This window comes from Silurus aristotelis (assembly GCF_946808225.1).
Source record: "Silurus aristotelis genome assembly, chromosome: 10".
NCBI classification, from domain to species: domain Eukaryota; kingdom Metazoa; phylum Chordata; class Actinopteri; order Siluriformes; family Siluridae; genus Silurus; species Silurus aristotelis.
The window spans coordinates 20,200,107-20,217,986 of record NC_139583.1 but is presented as its reverse complement, the minus strand read 5'-3'; the positions used below and the strand labels follow the sequence as shown (position 1 = coordinate 20,217,986).

General features: G+C 39.7%; 1 protein-coding gene across 4 annotated transcripts in view; it reads right to left on the bottom strand.

The window, feature by feature from the left end:
• Positions 1-17,880, bottom strand: part of sphkap (SPHK1 interactor, AKAP domain containing) — a 123,552-nt gene that overhangs the window by 3,903 nt on the left and 101,769 nt on the right. For all 4 annotated transcript variants that reach the window (XM_083552598.1, XM_083552601.1, XM_083552599.1 and 1 more), the window contains 6 exons: positions 14,398-14,457; positions 12,914-13,051; positions 12,147-12,399; positions 4,003-7,108; positions 2,767-2,934; positions 503-586 (listed from right to left, as the gene is read on the bottom strand). In XM_083552598.1, the coding sequence (XP_083408724.1) occupies positions 503-586; positions 2,767-2,934; positions 4,003-7,108; positions 12,147-12,399; positions 12,914-13,051; positions 14,398-14,457 (3,809 nt within the window). The remainder of the gene's footprint in view (positions 1-502; positions 587-2,766; positions 2,935-4,002; positions 7,109-12,146; positions 12,400-12,913; positions 13,052-14,397; positions 14,458-17,880) is intronic.

Genomic DNA, 17,880 nt, shown 5'->3' with positions numbered 1-17,880 from the left:
CTTCCCCAGATCTGTCCCTCAATATAATCCTGTGTTTGGAGATCTACAGACAATTTCTTGGACTTCATGGCTTGGTTTGTGCTCGGACATGCACTGTTAACGGTGGGACATTATATAGACATATAGGTGTGTGCCTTTCCAAATCATGTCCAATCAGCTGAATTTACCATAAGTTCTCCAATCAAGTTGTAGAAACATCTTAAGGATGATCAGTGAAAACAGAATGCACCTGAGATTGATTTTGAGTGTCATGGCAAAGGCTGTAAATACTTAGGTACAAGTGATTTATTTTATTTATTTGTATTTTTTTTTTTTATGAATTTGCAGATTTCAAACAAACTGCTTTTATGTTGTCATTATAGGTTGTTTTTTTTTTTTTTTTGAACTTTGAGGAAAATAATGAATTTAATCCATTTTGGAATAAGGCTGTAACAGCAAAATGAGGGAAAAAAAAGTCAAGCACTGTGAATACATTAGAGCTTAAATATATCATGCCAATTACCTGTTTAACCCAGTGGAACTGGAGCTTTCTGGAAAGCCCTCGAGATCTGCAACACCGAGACTAGATGCACTACTGTTACCGTTTCTGTAAGGCAAATATCATATAAAAAAAAAAGAAAAAAAAAAAAAGAAATATGCATTGGCCTCTTAATCTGATATGTGGATTTTTGTATATGTTATTAAAACATATACAAAAATCCACATATCAGATTAAGAGGCCAATGCATATTTCTTTTTTTTTTATTTCTTTTTTTATCTTTTCATAAATGTTATAAAATGCAGGACGTGACAGTGAAAAACAAAATACTTTATGAAACATTTTTACAAGTGCTTTAAAAAACTTGACAGATGGAAAGTGTGAAAAGTTTTGGGGTGAAGAGAGACAGAGATGGAAAGAGTTAGAATAAAAAGAAGCAATGAGAGAATAAATATTGGAACCACCCTCTCCAGTGTTATTAGAGGTGACTGCTAGAATTTAAATTATTAACATTTCAACATGATTAATTGCTTTTTTTTCTTTTGTTTGTTTAGAATTTGTTTTGTATGTTATGTGTTTATGTGAAACTTTTATACGGCCACCTTGGCCAGGACTCCCTGGAAGAAGAGATTTCTGTTAATCTCAATGGGACCTTCCTGGAAAAATAAAGGTTAAATAAAAATTATATTTTAGTCATATTATTTCACACAATAATCTGGATTTGAAAAATTTCTAAAATTTGCTTTGTTGTCAAATCGATGGAACAAAAAGACATAAAAAATATTTGCTATGCAAAGCACTGCAGTCTGGCATCATCATAGAAATGAGCAAGAAATGCTATGTGTTTGCCCTGAACATGTTATTTGTTTGTACTCCTAATGTTTAGAAAATATTTTCCTTGTTTAAACATATCTACATTTTTTGTCATATTACATCTGCACTGATGTGGGTTACAAGGCGCAACGGGGGATGCATTGCCATTATCAAACATAGTTGCTGTAATATTGTGCTCCTGTTACTACATGCAAAAACTGGAAAAATAACAATGAAAAATGTAAATAAAATATAATTTGTAATTTGTGCTGTTTGTTGCTTTTAGTCATAAAAAATATTTAAAAAAATGTCATCTAATAGCAGAAGGTAATGGTTCAGATGTTTAATTGCATACATTTATTCAAGTTCATCAATTTCACCAATTTCTGTTTAGATAGAACGATAATTATGAAGAAAAAGAGAGAGAGAGAGAGAGAGAGAGAGAGAGAAAGAGAGAGAGAGAGAGGGAAAAAGAGAGAGAGGGAAAAAGAGTGAGTGTGTGCATTGCCATTATATTCTACATGAAATATATTTATGCATTTTCCCTTCATCTTATTTGTTACTGCTTTGTATATCTGAAAAGCTTATGTCTCCAGCTACACTGCATTACAGGAAATAATTACCGGAAGAAAATTGGATGTGCTTCCCATGGGCTCACCACCTGCAGGAGGGACCGTAAGGGACGGTGCTGTGAGGATTGGGCAGCAGTTGAAGGCGGGGGTCTGCTTAGACTGCTGCCCCCGCGACCCGAAATACGGATAAGCGGGAGAAAATGGATGGATGGATGGAAAATTGGATGTGATGAAGGAAATTAATAAATATAAGCCGAGATCAAAGAAATGTGGACACTAGTGGTTGATGGAAGAGTTCATTTTTAAGCCAAAAAACAGAATAAAGTAATTTAAGTCAGTGCACATAGACAGTATGTCATAAACAGTTGGTGGAAAACAGATAGATAGAAAAAAGCTCTTTCAGCTGATGTACTATTCAGTATACTATGTATTATATTCTATACAATTGTACACTATTTATTTTTGTATGTATAACTTATTTCTGTGAATTAGTAATTACTTAAATACAGCACTAACATTTAGCATTAACCAGAAAATCTAACAGCATATCTAAGAGCTTCTAAGGATGATGAATTTGAAAAAAAAATATTTATACTTCAAATTTCTCATTCAAATTCATGCATCAAGTTTATCAGCAGTGTAGTAACATGGAGATAGCTCCTCCCGTTTACAATGTTAACCATGAGACTTTTTTGTTGGTTTTAGAACATCTTTGGGGTATTAGGAATGCACTAATATTGCAACACTGGAATTATCACATAACTAAGATTAACACTATGATTAGTATTAGCATTAGTAAAATAGAGCTCCAAATGGAATCTTGAAATGGTCATTTGACACCACGACTACCATCAGCATTTAATGCAAGGTTTAAAAGGCATGATGGGATACTGAAACACTAACCCTTCACTTAAATGAATAAAACTACATGTTGTTTCCTCTTGTGGATCTTCATCCGGGGCAACTTGAGCCCAACCACCTGAGCCACTATCCTCACTGCTAGTGCTGAAAGAGCGACATGTGCCTTCCACACTGGTAGAGGGTGCTGTGTTTGTTCTGTTGCTGGTGTGCCTGGTGGGGGGGTAGAATATAAAGTAAAACGATGTGTCACAAGGTAAAAAACCATGCTGTCACCTTAATGACTGTCCTTAAAAAAGTAACATATTTTCTAGGAAGCACATTGTTTAGCAGAAATAACAATATAGTTGAAGCAAGAACAATGAAGCTAAAGCACAATCAATATAAATCAAGTAATATATGGTATCCACCTACACTACATGGCCATATTTACATGGACACCTGACCATCAGACCCATATGTCCTTTTAAACATGTCATTCCAAATTTAGTCCTGGCTTCTGCAAAGGTTTTATATGAGGTTTTAAAATGTAGCAGCCCAAGGATTTGCCCATTCTGTCACAGGACCAGTTGTGAAGTCAGGCCCAGATTTTCCCCTGTACGGCTGGAGATGTTGCTCTGCTTCCCTGCTCAGCTATGGATATCAACCCACCTGCCTGCCTGGATAAAGTGCATAACCAGCACCCAACCACTGCAGCCAGGAACTTTGACCCCCACTGCAGCCATTGCTTTGACCCCTTAATCTCCATAGGCATTTGCTTTGCCATGGTCATTGCTTCCTCTGTTCTCACTGTGGTTGTTGATTACATTAAAAAAAAAACTTTTAAATCTGTTTCTAAACACTAAATACTTGTAATTATTTATACTGCATTATGTTTTTTCTATATAGAAAATTCCAAAATATACTATAAGTTCCTAGAGCTATAAAAAGCTATAATAAGACAAATAATAATAAAATAAAGTGTGCTTGTTGCAGTTGTTTGATTTTATGTTCTGCCTATCACTGTTTAGTAGGCAAGTTTCAGGCCATTAGACACAATAGGTAAATTGTATGATAGTAAAAAGAAATGGTCAGCTTTTTTTTGTTTCTTAAAAAAAAGTGTTTCCCTTCTTTTCTTCTTTCTCCGACAGATGAAAGCTGTTCTGCTAGTTTAAAATGTTACCTTTGTGTTTGTGTTTCTGCAATGTAAAAGCTAATGAAAAGCTCATCTATCGCTCCTTAAATTGTCTGTTTGGAAGCATGACTCTAGAGAAGTGTCTTTGTGTTTTTTTAATGCCATACCTGTTCTGAATTGATGTTCCTTTTTCGCTGCTACTTTGAGGTTGAACATTGGCGTTTGAATCTCTGATAAAGTGACTATCGCACTCCATGTCTTTAGTTCCCTCATCCTTTTGATCTGGCTCAATGTGGATCAGAGGTACTTCCCGCTGTCCATGATTTGCACTCTCTTGTTGGGACCAGTTTTGGCCAATTCTTGAGCAGGACTGCACAAAACCTCGCCTCCTTTCACCAACTGAAGCATGACTAGCCATGACTTCCTGTTGGCATCCAATAAGTGACTTGCCACTCTCAACAATGTCTGAGGCTAGGCGATTTGCAAAGCACTGGACATGTGGTTGCGATTCGGAGGAGTCTTGCTCTGTGCTGTCCTCAGAGGGTTCGGTTATGATTTTGTTTTTACGCATCAGAGACTCAATAGAGCTGGCCCAGGTCTCATGGATAAGCATATCTGTTATATGGTCTGTCTGTCCACGCTTGTACAAACAGGAATCAGATTTACATAATCCTGTGGATGACACAGAGTTAGATGGATAAATGTTGAGAGAGTCACCATGGACATTTCGGGCAAATCCATCAAACGAGTTGGCCTTAATGGGAGAGTTTACTGTTAGCCTTGAGTCAGATGATCGTCTGTCTGGAACAGATGATTGACGGATGCAGAAGGGGGTTCTAGAGGGTAGAGGCAAAAGGGTGTTACTCCAATCTTTGGTTTTAGTAATTCCATAATCTTTATTTTCTTTGTCCATATCTTTGAGCATGTAACGATAAAACTCCTCAGTAATGCTTTCTGTACTGGACTGTTTGGAAAGGGATGATGATGTCCGAACATTGAGGTGACCATTTTTCTTGCTTGTCACCTGTTGAACAGCAGCTGCTAGGATGCTGGTGGCATTTTTCCCAGCATAATAATCCAGCAGTAGGTCAAACCCTCTGCCTTCTGTCTCCATCTGGTTAACCATAAAACGAGAAAACTCATCAGTAATACTCTCACAGCTGGACTGCTTAGATATCGAGCTTCCCCTGCTTAAGTTGTGACCTAGTCTGCTTCCTGGATCTAATGTATTGGGTGCTCCCGAAGGATCTGCTTCTTCTTCTGGGATACTTTCATAGCTGGAGGCTTTTCCACGACTGCTCCATCTCTCACATTGTAGTCGGCTGCGAGATGACTGACCTGATTTGGATGTGTCCACTACATTCAGTTCAGGACAGTTCATAATCCTGGCTGTGACCTCTGAGGCAAAAAGTGCAAAAGGGTCTGACATTGCTGGATCATCAAGATTGACGGTTTCATCAACTACACGGTTCACTAGTCGCTCCATGAGCTCAGGCTGCTCCTCGGTTTTGCGCTTGATCTCGCTGAGGCGAGGTGCACGGTGCTTTTTAGCTGTCACTACTCCATTCTGTGTCTCTTTTCTCCGGAAAGGTGCAATTGTGCGACAGGGCAACAAAAGACCCTCAGACACTTCAGATCCTCCTTTCAGGGCACAAAACCAGGGTTGCTTGCCACTCGAATTTTCCAGACATATTGCTGCTAGCTCTGTAGCCATAGAGACCACAGTGGTTGCCAGGTCTTCAGCAAAACATGCAACAGGAGTCTTGGACTCACCTTGATTCGTTTTAGACACTGCCATAGTTCCTGTAGATGAAGCTTCGTTGATAGTGGCAGAAGTAGTTTTGTTTTGTGTGTGTTTGGTGGGCTCATTTACATGTGTTTCATTCTCTTTCTCTGCTTGCATGGCTCGGTGCTCTTGTTCCTTTGTTCCTGAAAGTAAAGAAAGCTTTTCTAGCTCATTGGTATTTTCAGGCTGTTTGAGTTCAGTTAAATGCTGCAGTTGACTTATTGCTTCACCTCCAGGCTTTGTGGTGGCCTCATATTCTTTTGCACTGACTTCACTTATTTTCCTATCCGATAACTCCGGGGTAGATTTTGAAATATCACCAAATTTTCTTGATGTGGCACAAAGAACATCAAAAAACAAGCTGTTTACACTCTCCAAGATTAAGTTGTGGACATTGGATGCATCCCTCTCTCTATGCTCTTTTCTTTTTACAGCTTTCTCCATTGCATATTTAAACATGCTCTCTGCCATCTCTTGGGTAAAATCATCCATTGTCATATGGTTCTGATAGGACCTTCTTGGATGCATGATACCATCCACAATCTTGTTATGTGTGGTCTCCAAGAAGTTTGCTATGCTGGTGTAGTTCTGTTTGTGGATGAGGACTTCTAAAGCTTCCTTTAAGAAAATCTCAGCTATGGTGGATCTAAATGTGTCCATACTGGATCCTTCTGCCACATTGCAGTGTAATGTAATGGCTGTGGAAGCTTGAGCCGCTGATAGCAGTCCAACTGATGTTGCAGACAATTCACATGAATCTTTAGTTACACCTGCTGTATGTACTGCTCCTGTTACTTGGGACATTCCACATATTCCAGAAGGTAATGAATAGTCTCTTTGCTCTAACTCTCTGCCCTCTTCTTCATCCTTCTCCTCCTCATCATTTGCTGGTTCTAGCACTAGTTGCTTCGTGACCTGTGGGTTGCTGATTGTGCCGATGATGCTAGCAGCACATGCTAAAGCTATCTCTACAGGCTTAGCTGTATGCCTTATTGGAGAGCTGTGATGCATGTGAGTTCCTGCCTCTTGTCTGTCCTGGTTTTCAGGTGCACCAAAGGATTGTGTTTCAGGCCATTCAGATAGCTCATCACAGTTATCAGGACTCTGGACTATTACAATTTTTGGAAGTTCAAAGGAGTGTGTTCTTGTTCTAGTGGCCTCATCTAATGATTTTTTTGGAGAGTTAGAGATAGACACTGTTGACTGATTGGAAAAGGATGACTCGTCTTGAGAAAGGTAGATAAACGCATCCTGCAGAACGGATTCGGCAAGGCTGGAGGCATAATTTGACTCTTTGTTGATTTGTTTCCTATTTTTAGAAGTGATATTGTCACGTCTGTTGGAAGTCCTGGAAACTTTATGAGATTTGCAGGAAGCACAAAGCGTGTCCGAGTCTTCACTGGCATCTCTCTTCACCATGCTCTTCTTCTTAGTTTGTTTTGTCTTTTGCATTTTAGTTGATTCTAGTAAAACTCCAACATCTGTCTCTATTCAGATAAAAGAAAAATAGTTTTTGCATCATCGACATAATTTTGTAATATGGACAACTTCATTAAAGGCAAGTCAAGACACAACATATGCAAAAAAAAAAAAAAAAAAAAAAAAGATATACTTTAAGTATTAATACAGACATACTACAATTTCTAATTGTTATAGTAGCCATTCAGTCATGGGTGACATACAGTATCATTAAATTTTATTACAGCTTTTTACTACTTCTCCTTGTCTTATAAACAAACCTCACATGAAGATTGTTGTATCTTAGAATAAATATTGCATTGGACCCAAGGTGAGCCTAACCTTCACAAATATGCTGTCTTATTTCTCATTAGAGTTTAATTATAGATTAGTCTTGCCATGGTGGAGTGCAGGTTTCATTGCATTAACCCCCAGCTTCTATGGAACTCTTAATCTCTAACACTATTTTGATATTATAATTAGCATTTTCTGTTGATGTATCAACATCTGGTTTGAGAGTATGCTGACAATTTTCTATACCAATTTCTTTGTTAATTATTTGTTACACTGTTTAATACCTAAATACAAAGTTTTACATTCATTGTTGCTTCTTTGTGCATTATTGGCAGTAAAGTGATCCTTAAGACATAAAAGTAAAACATGATTAAATAAGGAAACACAGAGGGCCAAAGTGTTCCTGAGAAAAATAATTTGGAGAAGCATTGAATGCTGATCTATAATTAGGCATTAAAAGTGTTCCCAATAATGGCACACACTGCAGTCTACATAAAAACACAGGGACACAGCTGATGTGTTGTTTGCTTAGCTTAGGAGAATGCTTAGTCGGCTCTCGAGGGAGTCAACTGTTAGCATTTTTAGCCATGTGGCTAGGCGTTCCCGGAGAGCGCTGTCCAAGGAGAGCGCTCTCCAAGGAGAGTCCTTTCCCTCACGGCTCGGGCCCGTTTTTGCAGAGGCAAAGAGGCGCCGGAAGTCGTGGGGCTCACAGATCTAGCAGAATCAGAACAGATCTCCCGCCGGGTTGAGCGTACGTTCTCCGCGTGGAGGAACGCCCTTTGGCGGTTTCTTCTTCGTGAGTAGCGTGGTTCTCTATATTTTTTCCTCCAAGGAGGAAGAAATTTTGGAGGCTAGCGAGCCTGTGCTGTATGAGGAGCTCCTGGAGGTAGCGACGCAGGCTGTGTCCAAGCTAGAAATAGCTTGGCTGGACGAAAAGCAGAAGCAGTGCCTGCGCCCCGCATCACAGCCTCCACGCTCCTACCATTCTTCCCCGACCTGCACATCGAGGTGCCCAGGTCCTGGGAGACCCCATACGTGCCCCGTAACTTTTCCCCATGAATAGGGTTCAAAGAGTGCGGCTATGGGGTGATGCTAGGGTGCAAGAGATGCTAGCTAGCTATCTCTCCCCCGGTATAGCATCATCGCCATGGCCCCAGTACTGCCTACTAAAGTAGTAGACAAGGCTTATGCGACAGCAGGTCAGGTTGCGGGTTGCATCCACACGATGAGTACGAGCAATGCTACGAGCAATTGACGAGGGATTCAGCTCTAGTGCTGACGATTTAAGGAGTTACGTCGCACTGTGATCTAACCCGACAAGTTCAGGAGACCACGGCGGTGTTTCAGTGGTACTTCCCTGCCGCTCTCATAGGGTTGCTCGGCGGGCGCAGCCCCAGCCCGGCACGGCTGGGCATCGCAAAGCCCAAAAGCATCGCTATGCCCAGATCGAAAGGACAAATGGGCAGTGGTGCAGCGGCCCTGACAATCAGAGCACCCTACATCGAGGGGGTGGTGTACACCTCATTATACGGTGCCCGTACCTCCTTGACACCACCAGGAGGCTAGGCTGTTAGCTCTTTCACAGGATGTGCTTCAGAGTACAGTCTTCCTCTAGCAGGTGTCTCCCTCCATCTCTGCCCGAGGTATTGCTGCGGATGGAGGAGACCCGCTGCCTCTCAGGAGGTCCTAACGGGTGTAGGGCACTGCCTCAGCCACACTGAGAGGGTCAGAGACCAGCTAAGAGATTTCCAGGCAGCTTGGGAAGACCTGCCAGATGTATCTCTGTGGGTCCTGCACACAATAGAGAGGGGTTACTCGATTCAATTCAGGTCCTCTCCTCCCCGGTTCAACAGGATGTCCCTGGTGGGACCCAAGGAGGCTCTGGTCCTGGAACAGAAAGTGCGCACCCTCCTAAGGCAAGGGGCCATCAAGGTGGTTCCTCCCTTAGTCAGAGAGTCAGGCTCTACAGCCAGTACTTTGTTGTTCCAAAGAAGGATGGCAGATTGCAGCTGATCCTAGATCTGCTCACTCACTGGATGCTCACCCTCTAGCAGGTTGTGTCTCAGATCAAGTCCTCGAACTGGTTTGTCACGATAGATCTAGGGACACCTATTTCCACATCCCATCCTTTCCACTCACAGGAGGGTCTGAGGTCCTGGGGGTGAAGCTTACCAATATTGGGTCCTCCCATTCGGCCAAGCACTCTCACCCCGCACCTTCACAAAGTGCATGAATGCGGCTTTAGCCCCACTACGGCTTCAGGGCATCCTCATTCTAATCTATATGGACAACTGGTTGATTTTAGCTCAATCACAGCTTCAGGTGGCACCCGGAGGCTGAAGCCTGGGATACGAGCCAGGGTGCCTGTGTGGAACTTGGCCGTTGTGCTGGCGGCTCTATCTGAGCCCCGCTTCAAACTTTGGCCGAGGTGGCCCTTAGGTATCTGTCAGTAAAGACCGCCTTTCTTCTGGCAATTTCCTCCCTAAAGAGGGTCGGAGACCTACAAGCTCTTTCTGTGGCCCCGTCTCTACTGGAGTTTGCCCCTGGCATGGCCAGCCCTTTTCTCTACTCTAAACTTGGGTATGTGCCCTAAGGCTCCCTCATGACCTATCATACTGCAGGCATTCTGCACTCCTCCTTTCCTAGCCCCCGACCAGGAGAATCAAAATGGATGAGTCTGTGGAGAAAGTAGGAGCAGCTGTTTGTCTGCTATGGCCCTCATAGAAAAGGTTTTCCGGCCAATAAGCAGACTCTCAGTAGATGGATTGTGGATGCAATTTCCTCATGTTATGAGTCTCTGGTCTTTCTTGACTCCTTTCAGAGTCGAGGCTCATTCCACCTGGGGTATGGCAGCCTCTACAGCCTGGTCCGCTGGAGTTTCTCTCCAGGACATATGTAACACTGCGGGCTGGTTAACCCCTTTGACCTTTGTCAGGTTCTATGACCTCGACATTAGAGCCACTGCCGGTTGTGCTCAAACACACTAGGCAGGGATTGGTCAGTATAGCATGATTGGACACTTTTGTAGCTTCCTGGTTTTCGCAGCGTCGCCCGGGTGATGATGTCACGACTTGCCTATTGGCCAGATTTCACAAGTGATTCGGAGCGTGGACAACGCGAGGTATTCCCAAAGCATTTCAATGCAGCGCCTCATCCCCCTCTAGAGATGGTTACAGTTAAATACTGAAATGACCTGAAAGTGATGAGTAGAATCAAGTTGATATGGAGATGAATTACATTTGACTATAAGCTCCAAGATGAAAGCAGGCTATAAAAAGCCAGAAGGGTTTAAATATTTTGTTGGCAGTAAGTGTTAGCTAAGAGGGAAAAGTCGGAATTGCTAATATGTTTTGCTGATTTTTTTTTTTTTTTACATCGTATAGTGGATCTGAGAGGATCAGCAAGGGGGCAGGCTGAAAAAGGGTGTTAATAGTATAAATAAATTATTTTGGGGTTTATGTCCAGCACACGCAATAACAGAGTAACTTCGTCATTCGGCTACACTTGTATTACTGGCTCGAAAAAACTAATTAAATACACTGTTCTGGATCTGTGATTAGATGAGCCTGACACTCATAACACTCACTACTGCCTGTAGTGTAATTTTGAAGGCAAAAAGTAAGGAATGTTTAAGATTTTAAAAAGTAGATAGAAGAAAGGGTGGAGTGAACAAATTAAATTTTCTTAAACTATTTTTAAAGACCTTTGTTGAGTTTATGGATAAACAAGTATAACTTGATGCCAATTTCACAGAACAGATACCTGCACCGCAAAGCAAGTCTAGTCTTTTCAAACATTTGACCTTGCTCTGACCTTGACAAGCCTAATTATAACATACAATAATTTTATCTGCTCATTACAATGATCATTCCATTTAAAGCTGACAAACAGTTATCCACTTATTTTTTAGAAGATCGAACAAACAATCAAACAAAAATCTCAGCCGGACAGACAGACAACTCAAAAACATGCAGACTTGGATGTATACAAATGTTTGGACACCACTAATCATATTGCAAATTTTGTCGAAAGAAGTACATTTTCTCCAAATAAGGACAATTTGGACACACAATGAATATATATTTAATAAATAGTATTTAAGGTATGTGCTAAAGTTTGGCCCCCCTTCTAAAAAAGTACTTAGTACAACCTAGTTTTCCTTTGTAATTTTGTTAAAACCCATAGTGGCAGAGAGAGTTGCCCAAACTTTTGCATACAGCTGTATGTGAAAGAAATGATAGATACATAATATAGAGATTAATGGGCAGAACATGAAAAGACAGACAGATGAATGAACAGATGAACAGATCCATGTACAGCCAGATTTGTGGACTGCCGGATGTTCATTTATTTGGTTTGGGTTAGCAATGTATCTGAGAATGCTGGGGCATTGCTGGGGTGGGACTACAACCTGAATGTGTATTCACAGAAGTATATTTAGGTGAAATTATAGATCAGAGGTTTTTTTTATCAAGCACTGAAAATTATTGATGGGTGGAAAGGAAGATAAGCAGATGGACAGAAAGATGGGTAGAGAGATGAAGAGAAGTGCATTAGACCAATGGTTCATATGTAAATTTTTAATATTTGGTTTATGGGTGGATAAAATCACCGATATGAGAGTGCATAGAGTATGGATAATTGACAGACAGACAGACAGACAGACAGACAGACAGACAGACAGACAGACAGACAGACAGACAGACAGACAGATAGATAGATAGATAGATAGATAGATAGATAAATTAATACATAAGTAAATGTGTTATTTACCATTTTTTTCATCCTCACTTTCCTCCCCCAAATGTTCGGAGGCTGTCAGGAAATCCTCCTCTATGGATGAAACGGAACGGTTTGTGTCATCATCACAGACACGCTGATTAGCCAAACGAATATGCCGCTGTTTCTCCTGCCCATACTGTAGACCAATCAGGAACTTGTTAATCTGAAGGACGAGGCTGTCTGACTTAACTGGGCGACATCGACTGGCATTCTGAATCACACACACATCAGCTGCTCTCTGGATCTGTAATACACATGTATACACACACACACACACACACACACACACACATACACACACACACACACACACACACACACACACACACACACACACACACAGCTAAAATTTTAAATTTTTTGCGGATGCACTGAGGCAAATGCTGCCAGAATCATAAAATAACACAAAATTCTTTGCTGCATGAAATACACTTGGACCAAACAGCTGATCATACATATGATAATATTCACCACGGCATCAAAAATGTTATTCTTATAGAAATGCTGTCAAAACTACTTTTTTTTTTCGTACATATATAGTCTAAATAATGAAAATGTGACTTCGTTGCTCATACATTCTCACACATTCTAACATGTTCAGACACACTCCTTTATTAAACTGGTTAGTCCTTCTCTACAGTACAATACTATAACACCTTATTAGAGTGCAGCAGAGAGGAAACATTGACTCAGAATGCACACAATCATTTCATTATTTACTAGAATACATTTCTTGCTTGACTTTCCAGGATACTCACATGTGAGTGTGCGAGGTCACGTGGGTAAGTATCAGGTGACTCCAGGCCATTTAACAGCAGAATTTCATGTTCTTTGAGTGGCCAAGAACCAAGCCCCTCAACCAGTCGTGGCAGATCAGAAGACACAGTTGCCAGCTTCTAGAAATGTAACCGCAATGATAATAATAATACGAAGGGATATTAAGTATTCATTGCACTTCAATCATGATAATGATGAGATAGAAGGAACAAGGAAGATGTATATGAATGAGTTAACTTTGAGTTAAGCGCTTGATTGGTAAGAATTTTAATTGTACCAACATTCCTTCGTTCAATTTAAATAGAAAGAGTCACATTAGCAAAATATTAACTGACATTATCTTTGCCAATCATGTGAAACATTAGAGATTAACCTCAATTACACTGCAAGAGTGAATGAAAATAAGATGTAATCAAAAATGAAGAGGAATATCCAATCATCCCTTTCTTAGCATCAACAATTGCACATTAATAATTCAAATATTTTAAAAATAATAGGTAATAATAGGTAATAATTTAAGGGTGAGAGTATTCTTTAAAAGAGTGTTATATTATTACTTAATTTCTTTTTATTAATAAAAGGTTTAAATTAATTATATTAATTGAAATGTAATCAAAAACATGATATACTGGTATAGTGTACACAATTGGAAAATTTTGCACATGAAAAATTTGGAAATATACAGACTAATGGAAGATAATAAAGTAATCACTCACTGTTTACAGTTTAAAACCTAAAGCTTATATTGCTTGACTTTTAACGTGATTCTTTTTAAGGAGAAGAGTTGGTAAGACAGTGTGCTTAAACAAAAACTGTCTGACTGAACAGTGAGCTTTACAGAGCATGGTCAATGGAGGCTATGTAATTTGTTATTTGGTTTGATAAAAAAAAAGTAGAACATTTTTTTTTATCTGACATTTTTCATGCATGAACCATCCAATTATTTTTTTAACACAGCTTTTAGGAAATAGACCAAATGATGTATAATGCTAATTTTTTTTTACAAATATTTTTGACCATTGCTAATCAGAAATACTACTACCACGAGTTTGTGCATGTCTTTGGAGTCTGATGTCTGGAAAGTAACATAGTGATTTAGCTTTAACCAAAAGATGTGATAGCAGACTACAATTCACATTCAGGGAACAGTATGAAACACTTCCTAGTAACTGCCAATAGACACTTCCTTCTTGAATATTTATTTCAGATAATGCAAATGAAAGTAAATAATAATATTTGCTTTAAATAATAAATCAATGCAAAACTACTATTAATTAGTAGTCATATTGTAATTGTGTTCTTAATATTAATAACCATATTTGCTACAGCTTTGGTTTGAAAATGGTTTTAAGAAAATGTCATGAACCCCATCTTCCCATCTGTGTGTAGTCCTTTTTTGTTTTCACTGTGATCAGGACTTTACAATATGTTGCACTTTTGGTTAATTAAACAGCAAGCCACCTACCTTGAGGCAGATGTTGTCATGTTGGTCAGTTGCATTTGTGTCCAAACTTACAAAGCAGATCTGTGCACAGAGAACACACACACACACACACACACACACACACACACACACACACACACACACACACACACACACACACACATGCAGCACAGAATAACAATTTACAAGATTAGCAGACAGAGACAGAAAAAAGAAGGAAAGAGAGATTTTGAGTAGGTGTAAGAGTGAAAGAGAAAGACCATAGCTGAGTAAATGAAAGCATGGAGAAAAGAAAAAAAAAAAAACGAGAAATAATAGGAGGAACTTGATAAAAGACTGAGAGGCAGAGAAAGAGAATAAAACAAGCATTTGTTTATTGAGAGATTGGATGAGCTAAATAGACAAAAGAAAAAAAAGAAAGTGTGAACACTGAGATGAGGGTCAAGAGAACTGAGATGCTAAGAAAAGTGAAGAGAGAAACAGAGAAAGATAGAGGCAGATGGAAGGAGAGTGAATGTGTGAATGTGACAGCCAAAGGGAAAAAAGCAAAAAAGGGAGAGAGATTGAACAAGAAAACAGCAGAATGAGGACATGAAGGAAAGAAGTCAATGGGAGAGTCTGAACTAGAGAGTAAGACCGAGAAAGATGGTTGCATGTCCATTTCCCATTTAAGTGGGCCGACGTGTGGGCATGTTTGTGTGTGTGTGTGTGTGTGTGTGTGTGTGTGTGTGTGTGTGTGTGTGTGTGTGTGTGTGTGTGTGTGTGTGTGTGTATGTGTGTGTGTGTGTGTGTGTGTGTGTGTGTGTGTGTGTGTGTGTGTGTGCGTGTAGATGGTCTAAAAATTGCCTCTTTTGGGACACTGATAATGTCCAGCAGAGGTGATGGAAAGAGAGTGCGAGAAGGACACACCTAGGGAATGAAGGAAGGAGTAAAGGATAAAGGGTAGAAGGGAGGGAAGGGGAACTGAAAGAGCTATGTTGTGTGTGTGTGTGTGTGTGTGTGTGTGTGTGTGTGTGTGTGTGTGTGTGTGTGTGTGTGTGTGTGTGTCTTCATAGTTCACTAGGCACGCAATGAGGCAAGAAATTCACATCTGTGTTCCCGGATACAGCACAATAACCAATCACATCCTCTCAACTCAACCTCCAAACCAATCAGGTGACTCAATGACTTCATCACGCAAAGGATCTGCCAGCTTACAATCAACCCATTTTTATTCCGGTCAGCCAAAGAACCAGTTTCCATCTGCTCATTTGCTTAAGTTTAAAATTGCATTCTGTTGAACAAAATTGTGTTGCACTATGAGCTATATTGTGACTGCTAAAAGCCTAGCTAGCTATTACATATACTTTATAAATACTATATGCTACTGTTATACACAAGGTCCACAAGTGTGAAAACCATCATGCTCAGCAACAGACACCAACCAGGCATAACATTATGACTTTATAACATTATGAATGGTGAGTGAATAACCCTGATTTTCGCATCATCATAGGACCTGTTGGTGGGTGGGATACATTCGGTAACAAGTGTGCGTAAAGATTTTAGTGAGTTTGACAAGGGCCAAATTGTTGGGTGTTACTAGTCTGCAGTGGTCAGTATCTATCAAAAATTGTACAAGGAAGGAACAGTGGTAAACCAGTGACAGGGTCATAGGTGACTCTAGGTCAAATTACTAAAAATGTTAATGCTGTTAATGCTCGACGTGTCAGGACTGTTTTGGCAGCAAAATTGGACGGTGGTCAAATATTAGGAAGGTGGTCTTAATGTTATTTCTGATCAGCAGCCATAAGATTATCCCTGTCAGTGTAAATCACAAGGGCTATATCCTTTATTCTGATGTCTCTCCTAATCTTGTGAATGTATCGAATGTAATCTTGTAATGATATATTTTGTGTAGATAGAGTATCATCTTAATAAAAAAAATATTCTGTTGCAAAACCTCATAGATTGAAAGATAAATGGGGATTGGGACAAGGCCTGGATCTGACATTGGTTTGAGAACAGTTTTTTCAACGTATTTCCTATCACAAGTGTCTGACAGTGGGATTTTTGTGTTTATTTATTTCCTTAAATTTACATTTAAGGCATTTGGCAGACGCCCTTATCCAGAGTTGTATACATTTATCATTTATACAACTGAGCAGCTATGGGATTAAGAGCCATGCTCTGGGGCACAGGTGTAGCTGCTTGGTGTTGGATTTGAATTCATGACCTTAAGATCAAAAGTCTAATACCTTAACCACTAACCTACTGTACAACCTTTTTTCTTTGCATCAAGCAACATAGCTGAAACAAGTTACCATTAATACTAGCCGTTGATAATAACTTAATGACTAAACAGCATATATATTGCTGAGTTTTCATACTGAAGTTACTACATTAATCACATTTATTTGAATCAGCGTTTAAGTGATAGTTACACTAAGCAGACCCACAGCACACTTATGGTCCTCTTTTAGTCAGAATGTGTTGATTTGCATTTGATCAAAAGTCTTAAAGGTTCAAGTAAATATAACTTGTGTTTTCTTATATTTTAAGCAATTGCAAAATGCTTTTGAGACATAAATGTTTAAATACATTCATGTTACTATACTTACTATACATGAATATAACATGTTTGTTATGTAATTTCCATATAGTTTCATCGCAAAATAATAGCAGATTTATAGATGTAACATTTATTTATTTCTCAAGATGCTGCTACTCTGATTAGGATGAAGTGTTAATAAATGAAATTCAAACTAGTTAGATATATCCAAAGCTTGAAAGTGATGAAAAACATTCATCTGGGTGCAAAACAGGAACAAACCCCAGATGGTTGTCCATCCTCAGGACACCATGTACGCACATTCACACATAAGGGCAATTTTAGCATAGGCAGTTCAGATCTGGCACATTTTTCGGATGTGAGAAGAAACCAGAGAATCCAGAGAAAGCATATGGGTATTAGGGGAGAATATGTGAAAATCCACAAAGGCAGTAATCTGAGCTCAGGATGGAACTGAGGACCCTGGAGCCGTAAGGTTTAAAACTACCTGCGGTGCCACAGTTTCACCCAGTTACTGAGTCAGAAAAAAAAAAAATAATCTAAAATCTAGTGAGGTGCTGTGAGTCACCCTGAAAGGTTTGTGACAGTAATTGACAGTCAGTTGCTACTTCAGCAGGTTTTAACCAGAAGCAGAAAGGAGGTCTTCTGTAAGCTGCTATTATGCTTTCGAGAATCCAAATACAGTAATTGTTAGCCAAACCCCTGTAAATAAGTAGATATGTAAACATCTCTACATTAAGCGAAACCCTGATACACGAAGCTAACCCTGATGAAATAAGCCCTGATAAAACTTTAGACCAAATGAAAATACAGTATGGTGAAGAAAGCTTCCATACCGAAACAATCAGACTACTAAGTTGCCACTTACTTAAAGACCTTTCTCTCTCTCTTTCTCTTTCTCTTTCTCTCTCTCTCTTTCTTTTTCTCACAAACACACACACACAAACACACAA